Below are 18,605 nucleotides of genomic sequence, written 5' to 3' on the forward strand. Positions count from 1 at the left end.
ACATAATATGCACAAGGTTATTTCATACAGTGCTGCCCATTTAATTTACACAAACATACAATGCGTCTTGGATTTTAAAATAATTTTATTTTGAAATCCATTCAATGTCAACTTGTTTCATTGTTTAAATGACTAGATATACATTCGTCAAACATTTACAGTATTGTTACCAAGCCACAGTACACGTTAACGACACATCCATCTCTGTTGTCTCTTTGCATGACACTAGCCACAAAAACCACTGCATCAACTCCATGAAATCCAGGAAAAAAATTACAAAAAAAACAAAACAAATCAAATACCTAATTCCTATGACTGCTGCCCCCTGGTTACATTTTTTTCTGTCAGTTTTGAGAAGATGAAAATAAAAGTAATAACGTTAATCAGTATTTTTGTTGGTGTTTGTGTGCTGTAAGGCAGGGCGCTATAAACTCATTCGACAGAGAGAGAGAGAGAGAAAAAAAAGAGGAAGAACAGTACCTCGCTATGTCCTGAGCTAGTTCAACAAAGGAAGACTAGGTTTCCCTGATACATGTCAAAAAGTCCCTTGTCAATTCAACACAAAAAAGACATTCCTAAGGGTAAGCAGACATCACAAATTTACATGACTTCTCCTCTAACGGTTTGGCTCTAGTGTTTCAACCATTTTGTTGTTTAGTTTTGCGAGTCCTTCATTGTGACTGTTCTGTATGGGAATTAATCTTGAAATCGAGCCTCTGTCTTTACTGCATTTTACATGAATTTCCCTAAATCTGTCATGACATCATTCCCTGTCTGCGTGGCCCTGTTGAGTGTCAGTAGCAGCAGATTCTAGCTGATGACACCAACTGTATACAACTCTCTGTGTGTGTGTGTGTGTGTGTGTGTGTGTGTGTGTGTGTGTGTGTGTGTGTGTGTGTGTGTGTGTGTGAGAGCCAGTCTCAGGCCCTCTGAATCTCTAGTGTTTCCTGGCATGGGCACACGCTAAGGCACAGATTGTTTGTGGTTAATCCCTAAGTATACCTGGGATCTCCAAGTCCCAGGAATTTGTGAGGGAAAAAATTAGCTGCGTTGAATGAATTCTGCAGGGGAGGGGTTGACATTCTGTGAAAAATATAAGTACAGGCAGCTTGAAGGTCAGTAATCTACTCATGGCATAACAATGTTTGGTGAGTTAGTACAATATAGCAGCGAGTGAGGAGAAAAGTCAGCAAAAAAAAGCCTGACAAAACGGGAGCGGGTTATAAAACAATATACTGCATCTTAGTTACTACATCTTCCTTACTGTAATAGCATGTTATGTGATCACTGTTATGGCAAGTTATGAGTGCATTCAGTTCCTCCGTTGATCAAAACAGAGAAGTGATAAGTGTGACAAAAAAAAAAAATACATATTGGCTTGTACAATATGAGGAGGCAGGCAACTACGGAGCATTTCTGATAATGATGGTGAAATTCTGTGCATATAAACCCCCTTTATCTCTTAATGTGCAACCTGAGACCACAGTATAAAAAAAAGGAGACAAGTATTGTATGATCAGTGCTGAGCTGTAGCCTGACATTTCAATGGCATCTTCATGCGAAGAATAAAGAAATGATGTCTACTGAAAGTATGTCTTTCTATAATAGTTCTCATGATATCCAAAAATCATGGAGATCAAGTTTTAATCAGCTACAAAGAGTTGCACCCCAGTACAGCCCAGCACACATATGCATTCAGTTTAAATCATAAGAGCTTTGTGTAATTGTCCTGTGTGGGATGAATAAAGTTCTATTGAAACGATCTGAATGCAAACTGTAGCCATGATCATTCTCTATCTAGAATGTCAATTAACAAAAGGAATGTCCCCAATTGGATTCAGATCTATGGATATTCAGATCGCCGGTTGCCCTGTTACCCTTGAGTCTATTTACATTGCACTCTTCAACCGCGCCATTTCAAATAAACAATTATCAGATCTAGTCATACATATATACTTTAGCTTTAGTATAAAAATATCATCCAACACAATTAGAACACAATTATGTGGCGCTTAAGCAAAAGAACATACATACCTACATTTACTGTACAATTTCAAAACATTGAAAAGTATTTACCAAACAAAGAGGAATACAAAAGTTGATCATCATTAGTACCTTGTATACCTCGGGGGTTAAAAGTTGGGGCAAGCAGTCAATATGATCATTTCATCTATGTACACTCTGTTTATACAACGTGGTATAACTACAAAAGCTAGGTCCATTCCACTTGACCAAATTTCAATTAATTCATGATGAATTTAGAGATTTTGGTAAGATAAGCAGATGGAAAAAAAGCATTCCCTCAAAGATTCACATATATATTATCCAAACTATCAGACATGCATGTTTTGTCATTTCCTTATCAACGTTCCCTAGATGTCTTTTGTGGAGGGTGTCCGTTTTCCACAAGAGACAGTTTTAGTACAAAATCCAGGAGTGGCCTTTTCAAATGACAGGAAATTCTTAAAGGATACTTTGACTTTTTTTTTTTTTACTTTTTTTGTTCTTTTCCCATCACCAGACACAACTAGACTCTAATTGAGGACAAAAAATCTACAAATTTACCCTTCAGTTGCCCCACAATGGCTTGTTATCTTTGCTCACTGAAGCCAATAAGCTCAGGTAGCTGCAAGCTTGTGGCTTGCCGTGTCTTTTGGTTTTAATGCTGTGTGCTAACAATAATACCAAAACATTTTAGGGAAACTGAAGGAGAAACATAGAAACTTTTTTCCCTTAATGTGTCTGATAGTGAAAAATAAAATAACCAACTACAATTCAAACATCAATGTAACCGTTTACTCTTCCATGCCATACCATTCAGATTTGCTTGTGTGAAAAGGAACGATTAACAATTTCTATTTGCCATGATATAAAAAATTGTGTATATAAAGACCCCTGAACCCTAATCTATGGGTAAGAAGAGGACCAAAGATAGCCATTGAAGGCACTGTGGAAGGCAGAGAGTGAGAGAGAAAGTGAGAGAGAGAAAGAGAGACAATGCAAGTAATTGAGAGAAAGACAGAATGTTAATGAGGATATGTAACTTTGAGGAGTAGGGGTTCGGTGTGTGAGAAAATAAGAAATAGACTGACTAATGATTTGGGGCAAATCTGCTTTGAGCCTGCCAGTATTAAGGTTGTAATGCGGTTTATCTTGGTTTTAGCCCTTGAATACCAGGATACAAAACAGGATGGAGTGCCAAATATTTGTGCATGTGTTTGTGAAAAAGGCATTGTAACGGAGGTCCAGTATAAAATAGTCTCATATCACATCTAATGGGCACGTTTGTGCTTCAGTGTTGCATTGTGGTGCATTTACACAGTGAATCTCTGACTGTGGCCATTTCGGTCTTCAATGACATCAAATCTCATACAAACTTCAGGATTTTGCTACCTTGTTCTAGAGGGTGAAGGACACTATTACCATTATAGTTTGCCTTTATCAAAAGTACAAAAGTTTGTGGACGTTTGTTGAACCTAGTTGAGTCAGAAGTGAAGATAATGCATGCCAAGCCTCCATGTTGAAGTTTTGTCTTGGTGGGAATAGGAAAGAAAATGACAGTTATAGTGTGCAATATTGGCCATCATCACAAACAAATTATGGCTTAAAAAGACTTACAAATAACATGAATTATTAAGTTCAGAAGCCTGGTGAAACCGTGATTGTGTCTCTGAGTGTAAAAAGATGAAGAAAAATGGTGGTGGACTGGTAAGTAGCTAACCATCACCACACCTTTGAGGGCCTACTGATGGAATGGGATTTGATGACATCATTGATAGGGCACAGCCAATAAGGGAGAAGCTGCCTTGCTTTAAAACTGTATGGTTACTGTGTGAACTTTGCAGTCGCCACTGAAGTCACTTGGGTGTCGTTAATTGTGAATGTAGGTGCGTATGGCTCTTTGCTCTTTGAGTTCAGTACAAAAGTCTATCTTAAAACAAACTGCTGGAGTGGCGACTCTATCAAGTTCACTTTCCTTCCTCATTTTAGGGCATTGATAAGGGTCAGGGTAGGGATAGCATAGGTATAACCAAGGAGGCTGTCTCCAAGACTTCAAGAAATTCAAATTAGCATTCAGTTTTTTTGATCCACGTGCTTGGCCAGAGATCTCATACACTGTTCTCTAGATGGGGGCTCAATCAGCTGTACATCACCTCTTTACATACATGACTTGTCCTGTCTGAGCAGGTCCATGTAATGGAGTGGAGAGCACTGTGTCGACCGAAGAGAACCATCAGCCCCTTGACCTGGGCCTACAGAGGAACTCCTGTTCTGACCAGAAGTAAAAGCTAACTCTTGCTGCATTAGGGGTTTTTAAGTGGTTCAACCCTAGCTTATGGAGGACTCTTCTTCTGTCCCTGACTCCCTGAAAAAATGGAGATGGTTCGTAGAGTGCCTCTCCTCGTGCCTCCTCCACCTCCACTCTCCATACTCCTCAGTACATGTCTCTGTAGATCTCTTGCAGGAGTGGGTGCAGTGAGGTGTCCTCCGTCTTTTTGATCTCCTGTACCAGCTGAGCGTGCTCGGTGACCAGCTGCCGGAGGTCAGCAAGTTTCTGCAGCAGCCTGGGGAAGAGGAAGGTGTCGTCGGGGTGATTGGCCAGTAGGTGGAGCTGTAGCACCTGGACAATGCTCTCCTGCATACGCTCGATGTGCGCCACGTTCACCAGCCCTGGGCGGTCTGATGAGAGAGGTAGAGAAGTAAATAAAGAGAGTTGATTGAGACTCCATAATCATAATCTCCTCATCTATCTCAATGTCTTCAAAATTTCTGCAAGAGGTCATTTCTGTAATATGGGAGCATTTGTCTTGAGCTAGAGTAGGCTAAAATTCTCACTCTAACAAAGAGCAAAAAGGCATGCACTGTTTCATACAGCAGATTAAGAGCTTAATCTCAAACAAAAAGTCCTTTCTCCTGTATCCTCACCTCCACAGCAGATGATAGCTGCCACAAACAGAGCCAGGTCGCTGTCGTCCAGCTCCAGGGCGTTGAACTTCATGGCAAACTGGAACTTGGGCTCCATCATGTCGCTAAATGGCCGCCGCAGACTCTTGAGAAACTCCCGGGTAATGAAGCCCGAACCGTACGCCACAAGCAGCCCGTCCTTGTTCATACAGGAGGCCAGCATGGCGAAGAGGGCCTCGTACACGCCATATTTCAACAGAGTCACCTGGTCGTTGAGGTCCAGGCCCGAGAAGCCGGGGACGGACTTCGCGAACTCTGTGAGCTCGGTGACAGTTTCCACCGAGGTGCATTGGCAGCAGTGGAAGATGCGAACCTCTGCCTCCCTGTCCTTCAGCACCCCGGCTGTCCCCACCATCTTGGCTACCAGCGTCTGCTCTGCCAGCTGGAGGGTCTCCATGTCGTGGATGACGAAGGGCTGGAGAGATGAGGAAGAGGGTGGAGAAAGAGAGTGAAGAAATGGGTCTGCTGTAGAAATGCAATGTAGACAGGCACAATGTGTACACTACATAAATATGGGATAAGGCTGAATCAGCAACCCATCTACATGAACAACCTTCCATAGCTGCTTACCACAAAACAAGTATGCCTATAGGGCTATAGTGTCTACACACAATCTTTATTAGAACTAAGGAGCTAAGCCCAGAACCCTTATTGACACTTTAAAATCTCCATGATGACATAATTCATTTCCTGCACTCTCCTTGACCCTGCAGCTACCTTTATGGATGTCACTCTTACACTCTCCTATGCTCAAAAGGGTCTGGAGCACAAATAATTTCCCTAGGAATATTAGCAGATTTAATATTGAGAGCACAGCCAGGGGCATGACATTAGTGATTTAGCTGATACAACAAACTCGGAAAAACAAATTGGACCCATTAAACCATATCTGTTGTTGTGTATACTACTGACTGAGACTGTCTTATTAAAAAAAATCACTTTCTCCAACAGACTACAGCTCTTTGACAAGCTAGCAAGAGAGCTACAAGATAAACACAAAAACAACACACCCAGTAGTAACATTTAAGTAACATTTTGCCTCAGTGTCTGTTATGGTTGTGGGGAATTTATTGGAGAAGACAATAACCTATTTTCTATCTCAGGGCAAAGCTGGGCTTGCTAGGACAAACTCAAAATAAACACAAGAGCAAAATGGCAATTCATTTGAAACTATGGCCCAGCTGACAGTAGTCTCTGGTGATAACAAGATGCAAAAATGAATCCTAAATTCTGGTGTATGCTCAGGTAAAAGTGAAAAAGTAAGACCTGGCTAGTCCTGTTTGGTCCTTTAGTGTACACCAGGCTAATAAAAGGTTTTAGCTGTGTCACTGTTCCCACAGAGGCCAAGCTAACACCTGCTGCTGCACATCATACCAGAGCTCTGATTCACTAATACCATGCTAAACGCAGGCTACACTGGCAAAGGAAAGTATGTGGGAACCTCCGCCAAGCTGTAGGATTTTGCCTTACTGTTTTACTCAAAATTACACTTTATCATCATATATTTTCTAATAGGTAATTAATAATAAAGGCTAATTTGATTTCACAAATAATCAAATCTTAAGTACCCAGGGTAGAAAAAGTAAATGAATGTATAGTTTTGTAATGGGTACAATCTCCTTCAAAAACATGGATTAATCTGTCTTTCACAATACCTGCAAGCAATGCTACTAAATCTGCCTCAACACTGGCCTGGTGCACAAACATGTATAATTTTTTATTTTTTTTTCTGATGGATATTTTTGCGAATGTTGCTCCATTATGGCATCACTGACTGACTTGATGCTGTGTGATCCTGTACAAGCAAAGGAGCCCAAAACTCACATCACCCTACTGTCACCATGACTTCAAAAGAGAACGGATGACTCATCAGTGCTAATTTGCTATGCCAGTTTCCTCATAGAACTCAAAAGGCAGATTAGCTTGGAGAGACTACTTTAACACCCATGTAAAACGAATCCACAATTTCTTCAAATTCAACAAGGAGGCAGCGGTGGTGTCATTTACCCACCGCTTTTCATTAAGATGATGGGAGATATGTTATATTCTCCAAAAGGGAATGCCACCCTTTCTTCCCCCATCAAATCGCCCAGCGTACAGCAGAGACCAGAGCAGCAAGAGGGTGACATTTTTTAGCTGCTTGGCTTGCTAGACATAGACATGAGGTCAATCATTAAGGCAACATCGTATACATCTCTTGACTTACTGTACATACTGTTAAGTTGAACCAGAGCACAGCCAAATGCCAGTTGAGGTACACTGTGAACACTGAGAGCAGCTGTACATAAATCTAAGCCAAAGTGGAAACAATTATGGTTCAGTACACCTCCCTGGCACTGTGACTGAAGGAAATATTCCCATCAGTTACAGGTATTAAATTACATTTTACCAGATAACAGGGGATGCACTTTTTCTACAATGGGTGCTTAACTATTTAATAGCGTTTGAATCATGGATAATAAAGTTGTAAATTTTTCGTATCAATTGTCCTGTCCAATTGTACCTTTAGAAAACATCTGATCTTTTGATCTTTGTGTTCAAATATTATTTTGATTCAAGATAAGGCAAGTGACAACAGATTAGAAGAGTGTACTACTTTTCCTTTGCCACTGTGCAGCTTGCTCAACTGACATACGATACGCAAACAATCTCAGAATGAAAGTAATGTGACATGTCAGCATTCTTACACTGAGCCCTGGCCAATGGTAGGAAGTAACTTTAACAGAGAAGCAAAAGCTAATGCTGGGCAGACATTGTTGGAGCCAGGTGGTCAGTGAATAACTCACAGATAGGGTTTTTTTCATGCAAGTGCCAAGTAAATCAGAAGAAGGGAATACAGAATGTAATCTGTAGTTTACAGTGAGGAAGGATCACAAACTATCTGAGCCTATTGGAAAATCTAGGGCAGATCAAACAATACATGCATTTCCAACTGACTGCTTTCCAACAGCTGTAGACCCCAGAGAGTCAGTCTGGACTCAGGACACAGAAACATCAAGAAGTTCTGAACTCTGGAGGCAACGGGGCAAGTCTGTGTTTGAACATGGATGTGTACTTTGACTGACCTGTCCCTCTTGACCTATCTCACACCTACACACATCCATCCATGGAATTCAACACAACTCTGGGCAGCAGACCCTAACCCTACCCGTGTCAAACCCTCCTTTCTCATGAAAGGAAAGAGAAAGATTCAGGGCTGCGAGGGGAATGATTTTGGTGAGATAGGGGAGGGGGATGAAAAGGGTTGGGGAATGGAGGGAGGGGTGGATGGAGAGACGGGCGGAGGGAGGAGTGGTGGGCTCATACAGTGGGTCTTTATACCGTGTCGGCGCAAACAGATGTTTCCTTGTCCAGCTTGCATGTTGGCGTGCACCACTGATTGAGCAAGTTATTTCTGACATTGGCTGGCTGCATAGAATCTCTAAGGTATTGGTTGCCAGGTCATGTTGAGACATAAGGACAAGTTTGGTTGCAAATTTCTTTGTAATCTCCTCAGAATGAGAATAAGATCACTCCAATGGGAAGAGATAAATTAGAAGTTGCAAGACAACACAACCTCAGGCCTGTTAGGAAATTTTTGTAATGCAATGAGCCATGAACACGCAATCCACACACACACACACACACACACACACACACACACAACACCTTTCACTCATCAAGCCCCAACCCACTACTCTTACTCCACGTACAGGGGTGCTGGTCTTGCCGGTGAGGATGGTTCGGGCCTTGGCTTTGTTCATGTTGAAGTTCTTGAGGTAGGCCTCGTAAATCTGCCTGGCCAGGGTCTTCTGGTCGGCCAGCTGGGGGTCCTCCACCTCCCTGTCCCCCGTCACCATCTCCGCCTTCAGCTTCAGCTTCTCCGACTGGGGCATCCGGCCGAAACGGATGGCTGTCGAGAGCAACAACAGAATCAGAGCAGATAGATAAAATGTTAGGATAAAATGTTGTAGAATCAAATACTTTAGGTCCTTTCCATCATAACATTATACCTTCAGTATAATGTTATGATTTTAGAAATAGCAACACCCCATGCAATGCAATACAGAGAGTAAGTGACATATTTAAAGAAACGTTTCAGTTGTTTGAAATGTTTCAGTTCAACAAAAAACAAAGAAACAGAAAACAGAAAAAGCAGCTAACTCTTTACGCATTTGACCATTAGGAAGCTATGGATGAATACAACACAACACAAAACATTACAGTGTGTGTTGCAAGTGGGCACTGGACGTGTGAAGTGCATGTTTGAACACTACAAAGTGTTGTTTTTGTACAAAAGGACTCTCTCAGACGGCCTGAGCCTAAGTGAGTAATGAGATTAGATCTGAACTGTTTTTAACCCCTCCTCACCAACTTAAATGGGCACAAGCTGGTGTGCACAAGCATACACACACACACACACATAAATTAAAACAACTGCATGCATTGCTTCATTTACAACGCACACATCACTCTTTGAGAACATGTTCAGTATTCGATCCTAACCACCGCAGCTGCACCAACTACCTGCATTTACGAGACTATAAAAGCGTAAAAGGAGATCATATTTCCCTGCTTGCCACAGAGAAAACCAGCGATGAACCACATCCAGGCATATTGAGCAGGACAGAGCAGACAGCATGAGGGCCCATTAGATTACTGTTCACAAAGTGGATGGCTCGTCTAAAGCAGGTAAAGCCCCACAGTGGATCCCTGGGTAGGAGCCAAGTCTAATTAAGATGAGAGGAAGTGAGTGATGCTAAGCTCAGCATAAGTCCATTTCCTAAGACCCAGGGAGAGGGGATGAGTCTCTGACCCCAGTTGGGGCGAGCCTGGTGGGAGGGAGACAGTCTGTCGTTTCCCTGATCTTGTAGAGTCGTCTGTTTCAACGGCTGCGCTGTGGAAGAAGTTTCAGGACAATAACCAAAAGCTTCTTCCCCCACAGCAACACTTATAAAACGCTTTGGATCTGTCATGCAATACTGACGTGTTTATTATAGTGCATCTTGTCTGTACATGTGATCTGTGGTTTTGTGTGTTACTGAATTGCTGTATGCAAGAAAGGTTCCTTCACTTGTATGTGTTGTGTGATAATAAAAGCACTTTGCTGCTGTAACAACAAGAGGGGGGCTTGGTGGAGATGATAGCATATATGACTGAAGTTTGACCTGTGAAACTGCTGAACCAATTTGTTAAGAAACTTCCGGTATGGTCAGACTTAGCAGTGAAATCAATGGGTGATCGATACAAACAGAGAGACAGAAACCTCCAAAATTAGCAGCGCTGTGGTCCTGTGGTCTCTTAGCCCACCGGACCTCACAAGATCAGTTTGCACTTGCCTCTCCAATGTCCTTCCTCCCCCTCTACGGTTACTTTTAGGCCCATGACACCTAATACACATATACCGTAAGAGGAAGTGCAGTTGACAGAAATACTACTGCTGAGCATCAGTGCAGTATCATCATCAAAATCTAGGGCTATACCTATTGGACGCAGTGTGGAGCCTCTTGTAAATACGCCCATGGGACACGAATGCTGCTCTGTTGATCATCAATACAGATGCTTAGAGAGGCAGTCCAGGCTCTGCATTCACAAGTTCACTGCCACCAGTTCTCACTGAGTATGCAGTTTCTGCATTGTGTGCACAGACTGTATGCAAACCCACCAATTATATTGACCTTTTTGATCCTTCTACTAGACAGACAGACAAACACACGCAAGCGCCGGCACACGCACACGTCATCTCCAAAATCTATTTCAATGCATTGCATCCATCAGGACATTGACCTTGACCAAGGGTCAGCATGCCATGTTGTATGTTTACACAGAGCGCACAAGTAAACAACATTCACCAGAATCTCAGACTTTGACCTCAGCATTCCAGTGTTCCAAACAAAGATAATCGTCACTGAAATGAAAATCTGATGTTGTGCTTTTAAGACAGATAATTGTGTTTATAGTGTTCACAGCTGTTGCATGTGCACGTGTTTCCTCTGTGACTGTCAGGCTCAAATCTGCAGGCACCTTATGGTTCAGGATACGCCACAGAAATCAAATAGTCAAAGAATGACTGAAGAGTTTTGAAGTTTAAATTTTTTACTGGAATGTTGTCAAAGATTTTAAAGAAAAAACACCAGGAAGAACCACAAATGTTTAAATGGTGTTTCTGTAAACACAATGCAGGGTCTTTTCCAGAGCTTATCTGGTGGTAACAGTTTTAGTACTGACACACTGGAGCAAGTTTGAACAGTTGATTGCAGTTGGCCGAACATTAAACTGCATCTGTTTTAACAAAAAAATAATGTTTAAAATGATGTGTCAAAGTAAATGTAAGGTGGTTTGAGTCACTGAATGTGATGTTAATGCATCACAGGATGATGTTTGGTAGTACATGTGATAGTATTAATGATAATAACTTTTGTTTGACAAACAGCAACTATTTGAAGTCATTCAGAGGAGGCAGACTTCTCAAAAAAAACAGACTTTCTTCCTCATCCTGTCTTGATCTTCCAAATCTCTCTGTGCAGAGAAGCCGATTGTCATTGCCCTCCAATGGGGCCTGCTGACCGAGGGGGTTTGCTGTACATCCCAACCTTGTACAAACACAGCTTGGAAATCACATGTCCAGGCAGACAGAGCCAGAAGCCGACTGTTTTCCTCCCTGTTCGCATATCCGCACCTAATGGGTGGGGGAGTGGGTTCAGCCAGTGCAATGCAATACGACCCCAGCACTGTGTGTCCTCCATACAGTACATAGGTTACAGGACGCACCAATAGACAGATAGATCATGTTGATGTATCAGTTGTACATCTAAGTAGTCGTAGGGAAATATAGATGGGTGTAAGTGCTGAAATGGGTAAATGCATTGCATTTTGTAGAATATTATGACATACAACGTGTATGTATGTGTGATAGCCTGGCCTTGACACCAGTTACTGACTTGCCCTGACTTGCAACTTAACACTCAAGTGAGGTGTTAGATTACTTATTTGTGTGTAATTATGTGTGCGTGTGTGTGAGTGTGTGTGCGCGTGTGTTCATTCTTTCCTGGCACCTGCACAATTGTGGTGTTAAATAGCGTATGTTTGTAAGTAACAATGTCTGCGTGCGTGTGTGTGTGTGTGTGTGTTGCTGGGCTGGAAGCAGTGCCTGGACCTGTGCTGCCCTGCGGCTCTCACCGTTGTGGGACATGCCCACCGACAGGCACTTCTGGAAGCGGCAGTATTGGCACTTGTTGCGGTTCTTCTTTTGGATCTTGCAGCGGCGCTCACACTTGTCATACTCCAGCTTCAGACGGATGGTCCTCCGAAAAAACCCCTGGAGGAGCGAGGAGACAGGACAGAAAAAAACACTGTTGAAATCCCAAACATTGCACAGTGCTCACAAACATGCCGCAGTAAAACGTCAAACTTTTATCACTGTTTGTTGATATTGTGACAGTGATGGGCTAATAATCATTTTCATACAATAGCCTTTGAACGCTAGAGGCTATAAAACTGATAAAACTTGAAATGTCACAGAGTCTAGTAAGTTGTCCTCAAATAACCTCAGTCAGCAACATGCAACCAATCAAAGCATCCAAAAATTAAGAAAGAAGCCACTACCAACGCAGTTATTTACTCCCATCTGGGCGCGTGACACTATCAGCTTAGATATACATGGTTATCATTTCACCATCAATTTTACTGAGCTTGCACAACCCTTACAAAGAGCAAAATCTGACTTTGGGGACGAATGGATGGATCAAGTGGTGTGTTTGCGGTTGGCTGGAGGGTAGAAATTGACTGGGGAGTTGCTTAATAACACATTTAGCCATTCTTAATAACAAATTCGTATTATTCTCCAAAAAATTGCATCAAGTGTGCCAAAATACATACTCAGAGACACACGCAGACACACAAAACACATGAAAGACACACATACTCATACGATATACGATACAGAGGATTACACAGAGGCATCACAACCATGCAAGCATGTGAGTTAAGTACCACTCCGTCACTGACTCTCACCCACTAACCCCTGCCCCACACATGAGCACGCACACACACACACACACACACACAATCCCAGTTCAGGCCAAATGGACTTCATACCATGGCTTCTTGTGCCCATAAAGGGTCGGAATATTGACATCACATGGGTCAGCCTTCTCCCCTCTCTGACCCATGACCAAACAACAGGAGGACAGGACGCACGTGTGTGTGTGTGTGTGTGTTTGACGTAATTGTACAGAAGAATAACCCATCTACCGAAAACATCAGAACAGCTTTAAAGGATCATACCATTGCTTTTTTTATTTTTTTTATTTGTACGTCTAGTTTGCCCCTCTCCTTTCCATTATTCCTAGTGGTGTCTGCACATTTTCAGCATAGCTGGAGATATCAGGACTGGTTTTCCTAGTTTCAGAATAAGCCATCTGCTGCCATTCATTTTCTTCCACAGACTTTCATATCAGTGTGTGCATTCAGAGACCTCCCATTGGACCAGAAAATATTTCAGGCTCTTTGATTGGATGAGCGAAGCCGGAGGGCGTCTGTGTCAAAATGTAAAATACAGGAAGTAGACGTCCTTTGCGATCGTGTTACACTCATCTTAATGTCAATCACTTGACACCCACTCTGCCGGAACAGCAGTTAATGTCAAGCCAGGTTTGACACCGTAAAGTTTGTATTTAAAAAAAAAAAAAAGAAAAAGTATGTAAATGAAATGTTAAAAGAATTACATAGCATGTAGTGCAAAATGATTGGGAAAATGTAAACTAGATGTTGTAGACAGTAATAAATGGGCTGTAACTCTAAATGACAACGGCATTCTTCTTTAAGCACCAAGACTAAGGAATGTAATCGGTGCAGAGACATTTTGACTTGCAGAGTTGCACAGTATGTACTAACACGACACAAATATGACGTGGCCTCACACACCATGCAAGACATACTATGGACAGTGAACAGTGGACTATACATTGCAACCTACATCTATGCATTCAATAATCTGTATGTTTGTTCGAGCAGGATGGCATACAGTATGGTTACGGCTGGGAAGTGTGGCAACTGATCAATAAGTGACACGATCCCACTACCGCATCTGTGTGATCACGTGCATGTGTGTGCGAATGTGATGTAAATGTGACTGTGTTTGCATGTGTGAGCTTCACCATTGCCCTTTGGCATGTCATAGGTCATTTCTCCAATAGATACACTGGGTCCCCTTAATGGCTCCCTGCTATTGGTAGATGTTGAGCTGAACAAATTTACCTTGACCTCTGTGATAACTTGGGATTTTACAGCCCTATGAGTTGGCTCAGCCTAGCCCCACGTTGGCAACATGACTGGGACTCTGCCCCGACAACAGATATCGCCGACCAAGGCCTCTGTCCAATTGAGATAGTTATGTATTGATGCATGGGCGTACACACACACATATCCGCAAATGCACAAAAACAGACACACAGTCGTACATACAGTACACTTCCAGACTGGCTGTACTAAAAGTGTGCAAGACACCAATGCGAACACACACACACACACACACGCACACACACACTTCAGTGACCTGCAGCTGTGTCTGATGTAACAGTCTGGCGACATCATGGAGGTACGGAGTGAATGCATCGCCTTCTGACATTCATACTCCCGATATCGTCTTGGCCGGTACACTTAGTTGAACGTGGAGGATTTACAGTGCAGCAGATTTAACTTCTACAATATCTACCCACAGGAGGCGTTGAGAAGTCGTTTATCTTCCCTTTGGTTTGAGGTGATTGATTGACTGACTGAACACAAAGAATACAGAATACTAACACACCCACATAGGGCAGAGTCTAACACACACACACACAAAGGCTCACACATGCACGCGCACACACGCACACACACACACCTCAAGATATCTTGGTCCTCCGGTGCCTCTTTAAAAACACAGCCTTGGGTTGTTCTTCAACATGACTGGTAAACAATTAACTGGGAAAAGATTGTGTGGCCATGTGTGAAGGCTGAGTCTCTGTTTCTGATGCTTTTCAGAGTCGTCAGAAGTCACAAGATGCGCCACTGCGCCTGGATTTCTGGCCTGGCGTGGCCTAGTTTCTGCCCTGTTATAATCCTTAGAAATATTATTAATTGATTTGATTGTTTAATCTGTTGTCAGGGGGCTGTCTTGTCTGTGCTTGTACCTGTGCGAGTCTGTGAGAAGGTGATTGACGGATATTGATTGAGTGCGAGCAAGCGCCAGAGACTGAGAGAAACAGAGACATCAACTGAGGCAGAGGTGTCAGTCCCATACTCCCCACAACATCTAACATGGCTTTCAACAGCTGCATGTCCTTTAGCAAGACACTGAATCCCTGCTCAGTCATTGTCGCCCTGGATAGCGGCATCAGCTTTAACGGCCAACATGTAAAATGCAAAAGGAAGAGAGAACCGTCTTGTTTAAGCATATAATTTGCGTGTGATCCCCGTCTCACCTTGCAGCCCTCGCAGGCGTGGACTCCGTAGTGGTAGCCCGAGGCGCGGTCAGCACACACTCGACACTCCAGATTGAGGGATGAGCTGGAAGATGAGAACTCCTCCTGGCCCGCTGCCACGCCGTAAACACCCGACGACGGGCTGGACGCTGGGGTCAGGGCATCTAGAGAACACGAGCGCACGGGTTAATAAACATGTCATTACACTATTACCTCACCGACACCGAGCACATCTTAAAGCAATTACCTTAACTACACCGCTAACCAATTAAGAAGATGACTTATTTGAACCTTTATCCACGGCTGAGCATTTTGCTGAGCCACAGTTTCTACAGATGGACACTGAGCAGCTCACATTCAGTACAGTACATTCAATTAGATGAGACATTAGGAGAATATCCGGATATAATATTCAATTGTTCTCAGCCGTTTCCGAAAAAAGATCTTGTCAGCACCGATAAAAAAATAAGAGTGATTGATTGATAAACTATAAATGTCTCTGTATTATGAAGACTCATACCCGTCTGGCAGATAACTAGTGGAACTTAAGCACTGTTTGACCTCTTTGGCCTGACAGACAGAGTCAGATGTAGAAGTAATTTCTGTTCCATCACAACAACTATTAGCGTGTCCTCCGTGGTGTACTGCATGTCACATGCACAACAACATTGGAATAAGATTTGCCACGGGGTTGCCAACAGTTTCCGAATTCAACCTTGCGAATGGAACATGCTGGTTTCACTTGCTTGGTACAAACATAGCAAAGATGAAATGGTGGCACTAAGTCAAGCCACATGAGTTGGGTGAGAGACGCCAAAACGGGGATAAGCATTTGGCAGTGGACTTGTAGCTGTGTTCTTGCACGTGCTTCGACTGAGCGTGGCCAGGACAAGCATGACAATACATCATAGTATCTGTTTCTTCTGCTCCGTCTCTCACTCTTAGCGCTCCATAAATGCTCATAAACGAGGAGAAGTCCTAAACACGTTCTGAATGACTTTTCCATGACATCATCACCAGTTTCCATGATGCCTTCTCTCAACCTTCCCTTCTCTTTAATCCTCTCCTTCTCTCTATTCACACCTTCTATTCTTTCATTAAATGTTTACCTTGCTGGACCATTCACAGCTTCCACGCTTGTTGCATAACTTGGTAGTAGCATAAATTTCCGAGACATCCATGTGGCTTCTATTCGGAAGCAAACACAGAAGCAAAGTGGATGTTTCCTGAGAGGTGGTGCTTGGTGGCTAAGGAATGTGTGAATTCCTCTTTGGATGTGGGGCGAGGAGAAGGGATAGAGGAAGAGACAGAGGTGGGAAGAGGGAGAAGAGAGAACAAGAGGTAGATAAGGGGAGAGAGAAAAAGACAGAAAGTGGAGGAAAGACAGAAAGAAGGAAAGGGATAGGAACAGAGGGAAAGATAGAAATGGGGTCAAATGGGCACACAAAAACAGCGAGACAGAGTCAGTAAGAGGAAGAGAGAGAGACAGGCAGGGTCATGCAGACAGAGAAAGGGAATGAGACTGGGAGGACTATTGCCCAAAGGCATGAATAACTGGGTCAGCCAGACAATCTGGGGAAAAAAGGGCAGTCAAAGGCTGTGCCATGAGCAGCCTTGTTGCTGTTGGCTGTAGGTTGAGGCCAGAGGTTAAACAAGCCAGGGTGTTTGTCCTCTCTGAACACTCAGTCGGAGCAAATTAGGGATTATGGGGATGAGGGAGGGAACCCCCGCTCCGAAAACAACAACAACAGCATGGAGATTACACAGAGCTGCTGGGGACACTTTGAATTGACAATGTGGGACAATTGACAATCCCTCATTCACAAATTCAAAATCTCATCATCCTGACCATAACATTAGCAACATGCCAACTGTAGGAATGGAATATATTGAAAATCAATGTATCAATGTATACAAAAATGTGACGATTTGGGGGCAGAAAAACGAATTGCGATATTAGCTACATTTTATTCTGCTGTAGTAATCACAAGTGAGATGGCTTGCCCATAACAATTTCACAAGCTCTCCATCGAAATTATATTATTTTGTACTTTGTAATGACATTTTTGAATTGTTTACATTCTAGCAAGACAATGCCATTGCTAGAAACATAATTCTGCACAGTCAGACTTTTTATTTATTACATCGTATCGTGGTTGTATCGAATCGCGAACCCGATATCGCAAATCGAATTGCCAACTGTACTTCAGTCAAAATGCGACCTTCGTCTCCTCACCTAGGACAGTGGAACCTTCGGAGCCGGAGCCGTTGCTGGAGGACTGGTACTCGGGGACGTCGAAGGAGCTGAGCGCGTCGTCGTCAATGGACTGGGAGATGTCCTGGAGCTCCTCCATGCCGCCCATGAAGTCGTCATCGGCGCACAGGGGGCTGCCCAGCACCGAGTCCTCCAGGGGCGAAGGGGGGTGGTAGCGGCTCTCCATGTCGACCATCGCGGTGGAGGAGCGGGCCGCCGGCACTCTCACTCATCAGACTGGGGAGAGAGAAAGGGGGAGGGAGGAGAGAAAGGGAGAGAGAGAGAAAGAAAGAGAGAAAGAGAAGATAAGACTTAATTTGTAAGGTCACCTCTGTTCGAATTTCCCCATACGACATAGCACATTCATTGTGATTCTGCGTAAAATTAATGACTCCGTTTTCAATGTCAACGGCACTCAGTAATATTGCATTATCTTTCATCACACATGGCATTCAACATAGCATAGGAGGGGTGCACTTGGGGTTAATTGAGCTAATAGTCAGCGCTGATGCAATGTGAGGCCGCAGAGTATCTTATGACACAACACAGGCCCGACCATTCCTCTGAACTGCAGAGACAGTAACCTTATCCTTATCCTTATGAACCTCACTGAGAGAGGGAGAGGGAGAGAGAGAGAGAGAGCGAGGGAGATGGTGGGGGGCAGTGGAGACATGAATGTAGGTCACTGGGTTGTCCTAGGCTGTACTAAGACAGGAGGGTTGGGTGGGTTGCCGGACTAGGAAGACTTGAAGATTTTGCTGAATTGCACATTGGCCCCAGTAAGGATTGGGTTGAGGTACAGAGCTAGGCTAGAAAGTACGCTTACGCTAAGAAGTGGGCTTGGCTTAGGTTCGATTGGCTGGGGGAATGGACCTTATATCACCTTCTGGGGCAGATCCGCATATTCCAACTCCATACATCCACATGTAAACTAGGTCAATCTA

General features: G+C 43.3%; 1 protein-coding gene across 2 annotated transcripts; it reads right to left on the reverse strand.

The window, feature by feature from the left end:
- Positions 1 to 103: 103 nt before the first annotated feature.
- On the reverse strand, positions 104 to 17,860 carry LOC139665611 (peroxisome proliferator-activated receptor alpha-like). Of its 2 annotated transcripts, XM_071544690.1 has the most exons (6): positions 17,644 to 17,860; positions 15,408 to 15,571; positions 12,124 to 12,262; positions 8,658 to 8,857; positions 4,927 to 5,380; positions 104 to 4,680 (listed from the first exon to the last, which is right to left on the reverse strand). In XM_071544690.1, exons 1-6 carry the CDS (start codon positions 17,855 to 17,857, stop codon positions 4,436 to 4,438), a joined length of 1,416 nt encoding a protein of 471 aa, XP_071400791.1. In that variant the 5' UTR covers positions 17,858 to 17,860; the 3' UTR covers positions 104 to 4,435. The 2 variants fall into 2 exon arrangements, with proteins under 2 accessions (XP_071400791.1, XP_071400792.1); XM_071544691.1 differs by lacking the exons at positions 4,927 to 5,380; positions 8,658 to 8,857 and having other exon boundaries at positions 17,644 to 17,857.
- Positions 17,861 to 18,605: the final 745 nt, after the last annotated feature.

Source organism: Centroberyx affinis, unplaced genomic scaffold (genome assembly GCF_046629955.1).
Source record: "Centroberyx affinis isolate AG114_WGS23_722 - 3 ecotype Tasmania unplaced genomic scaffold, CSIRO-AGI_Caff_v1 ptg004631l_1, whole genome shotgun sequence".
Classification (NCBI taxonomy): domain Eukaryota; kingdom Metazoa; phylum Chordata; class Actinopteri; order Beryciformes; family Berycidae; genus Centroberyx; species Centroberyx affinis.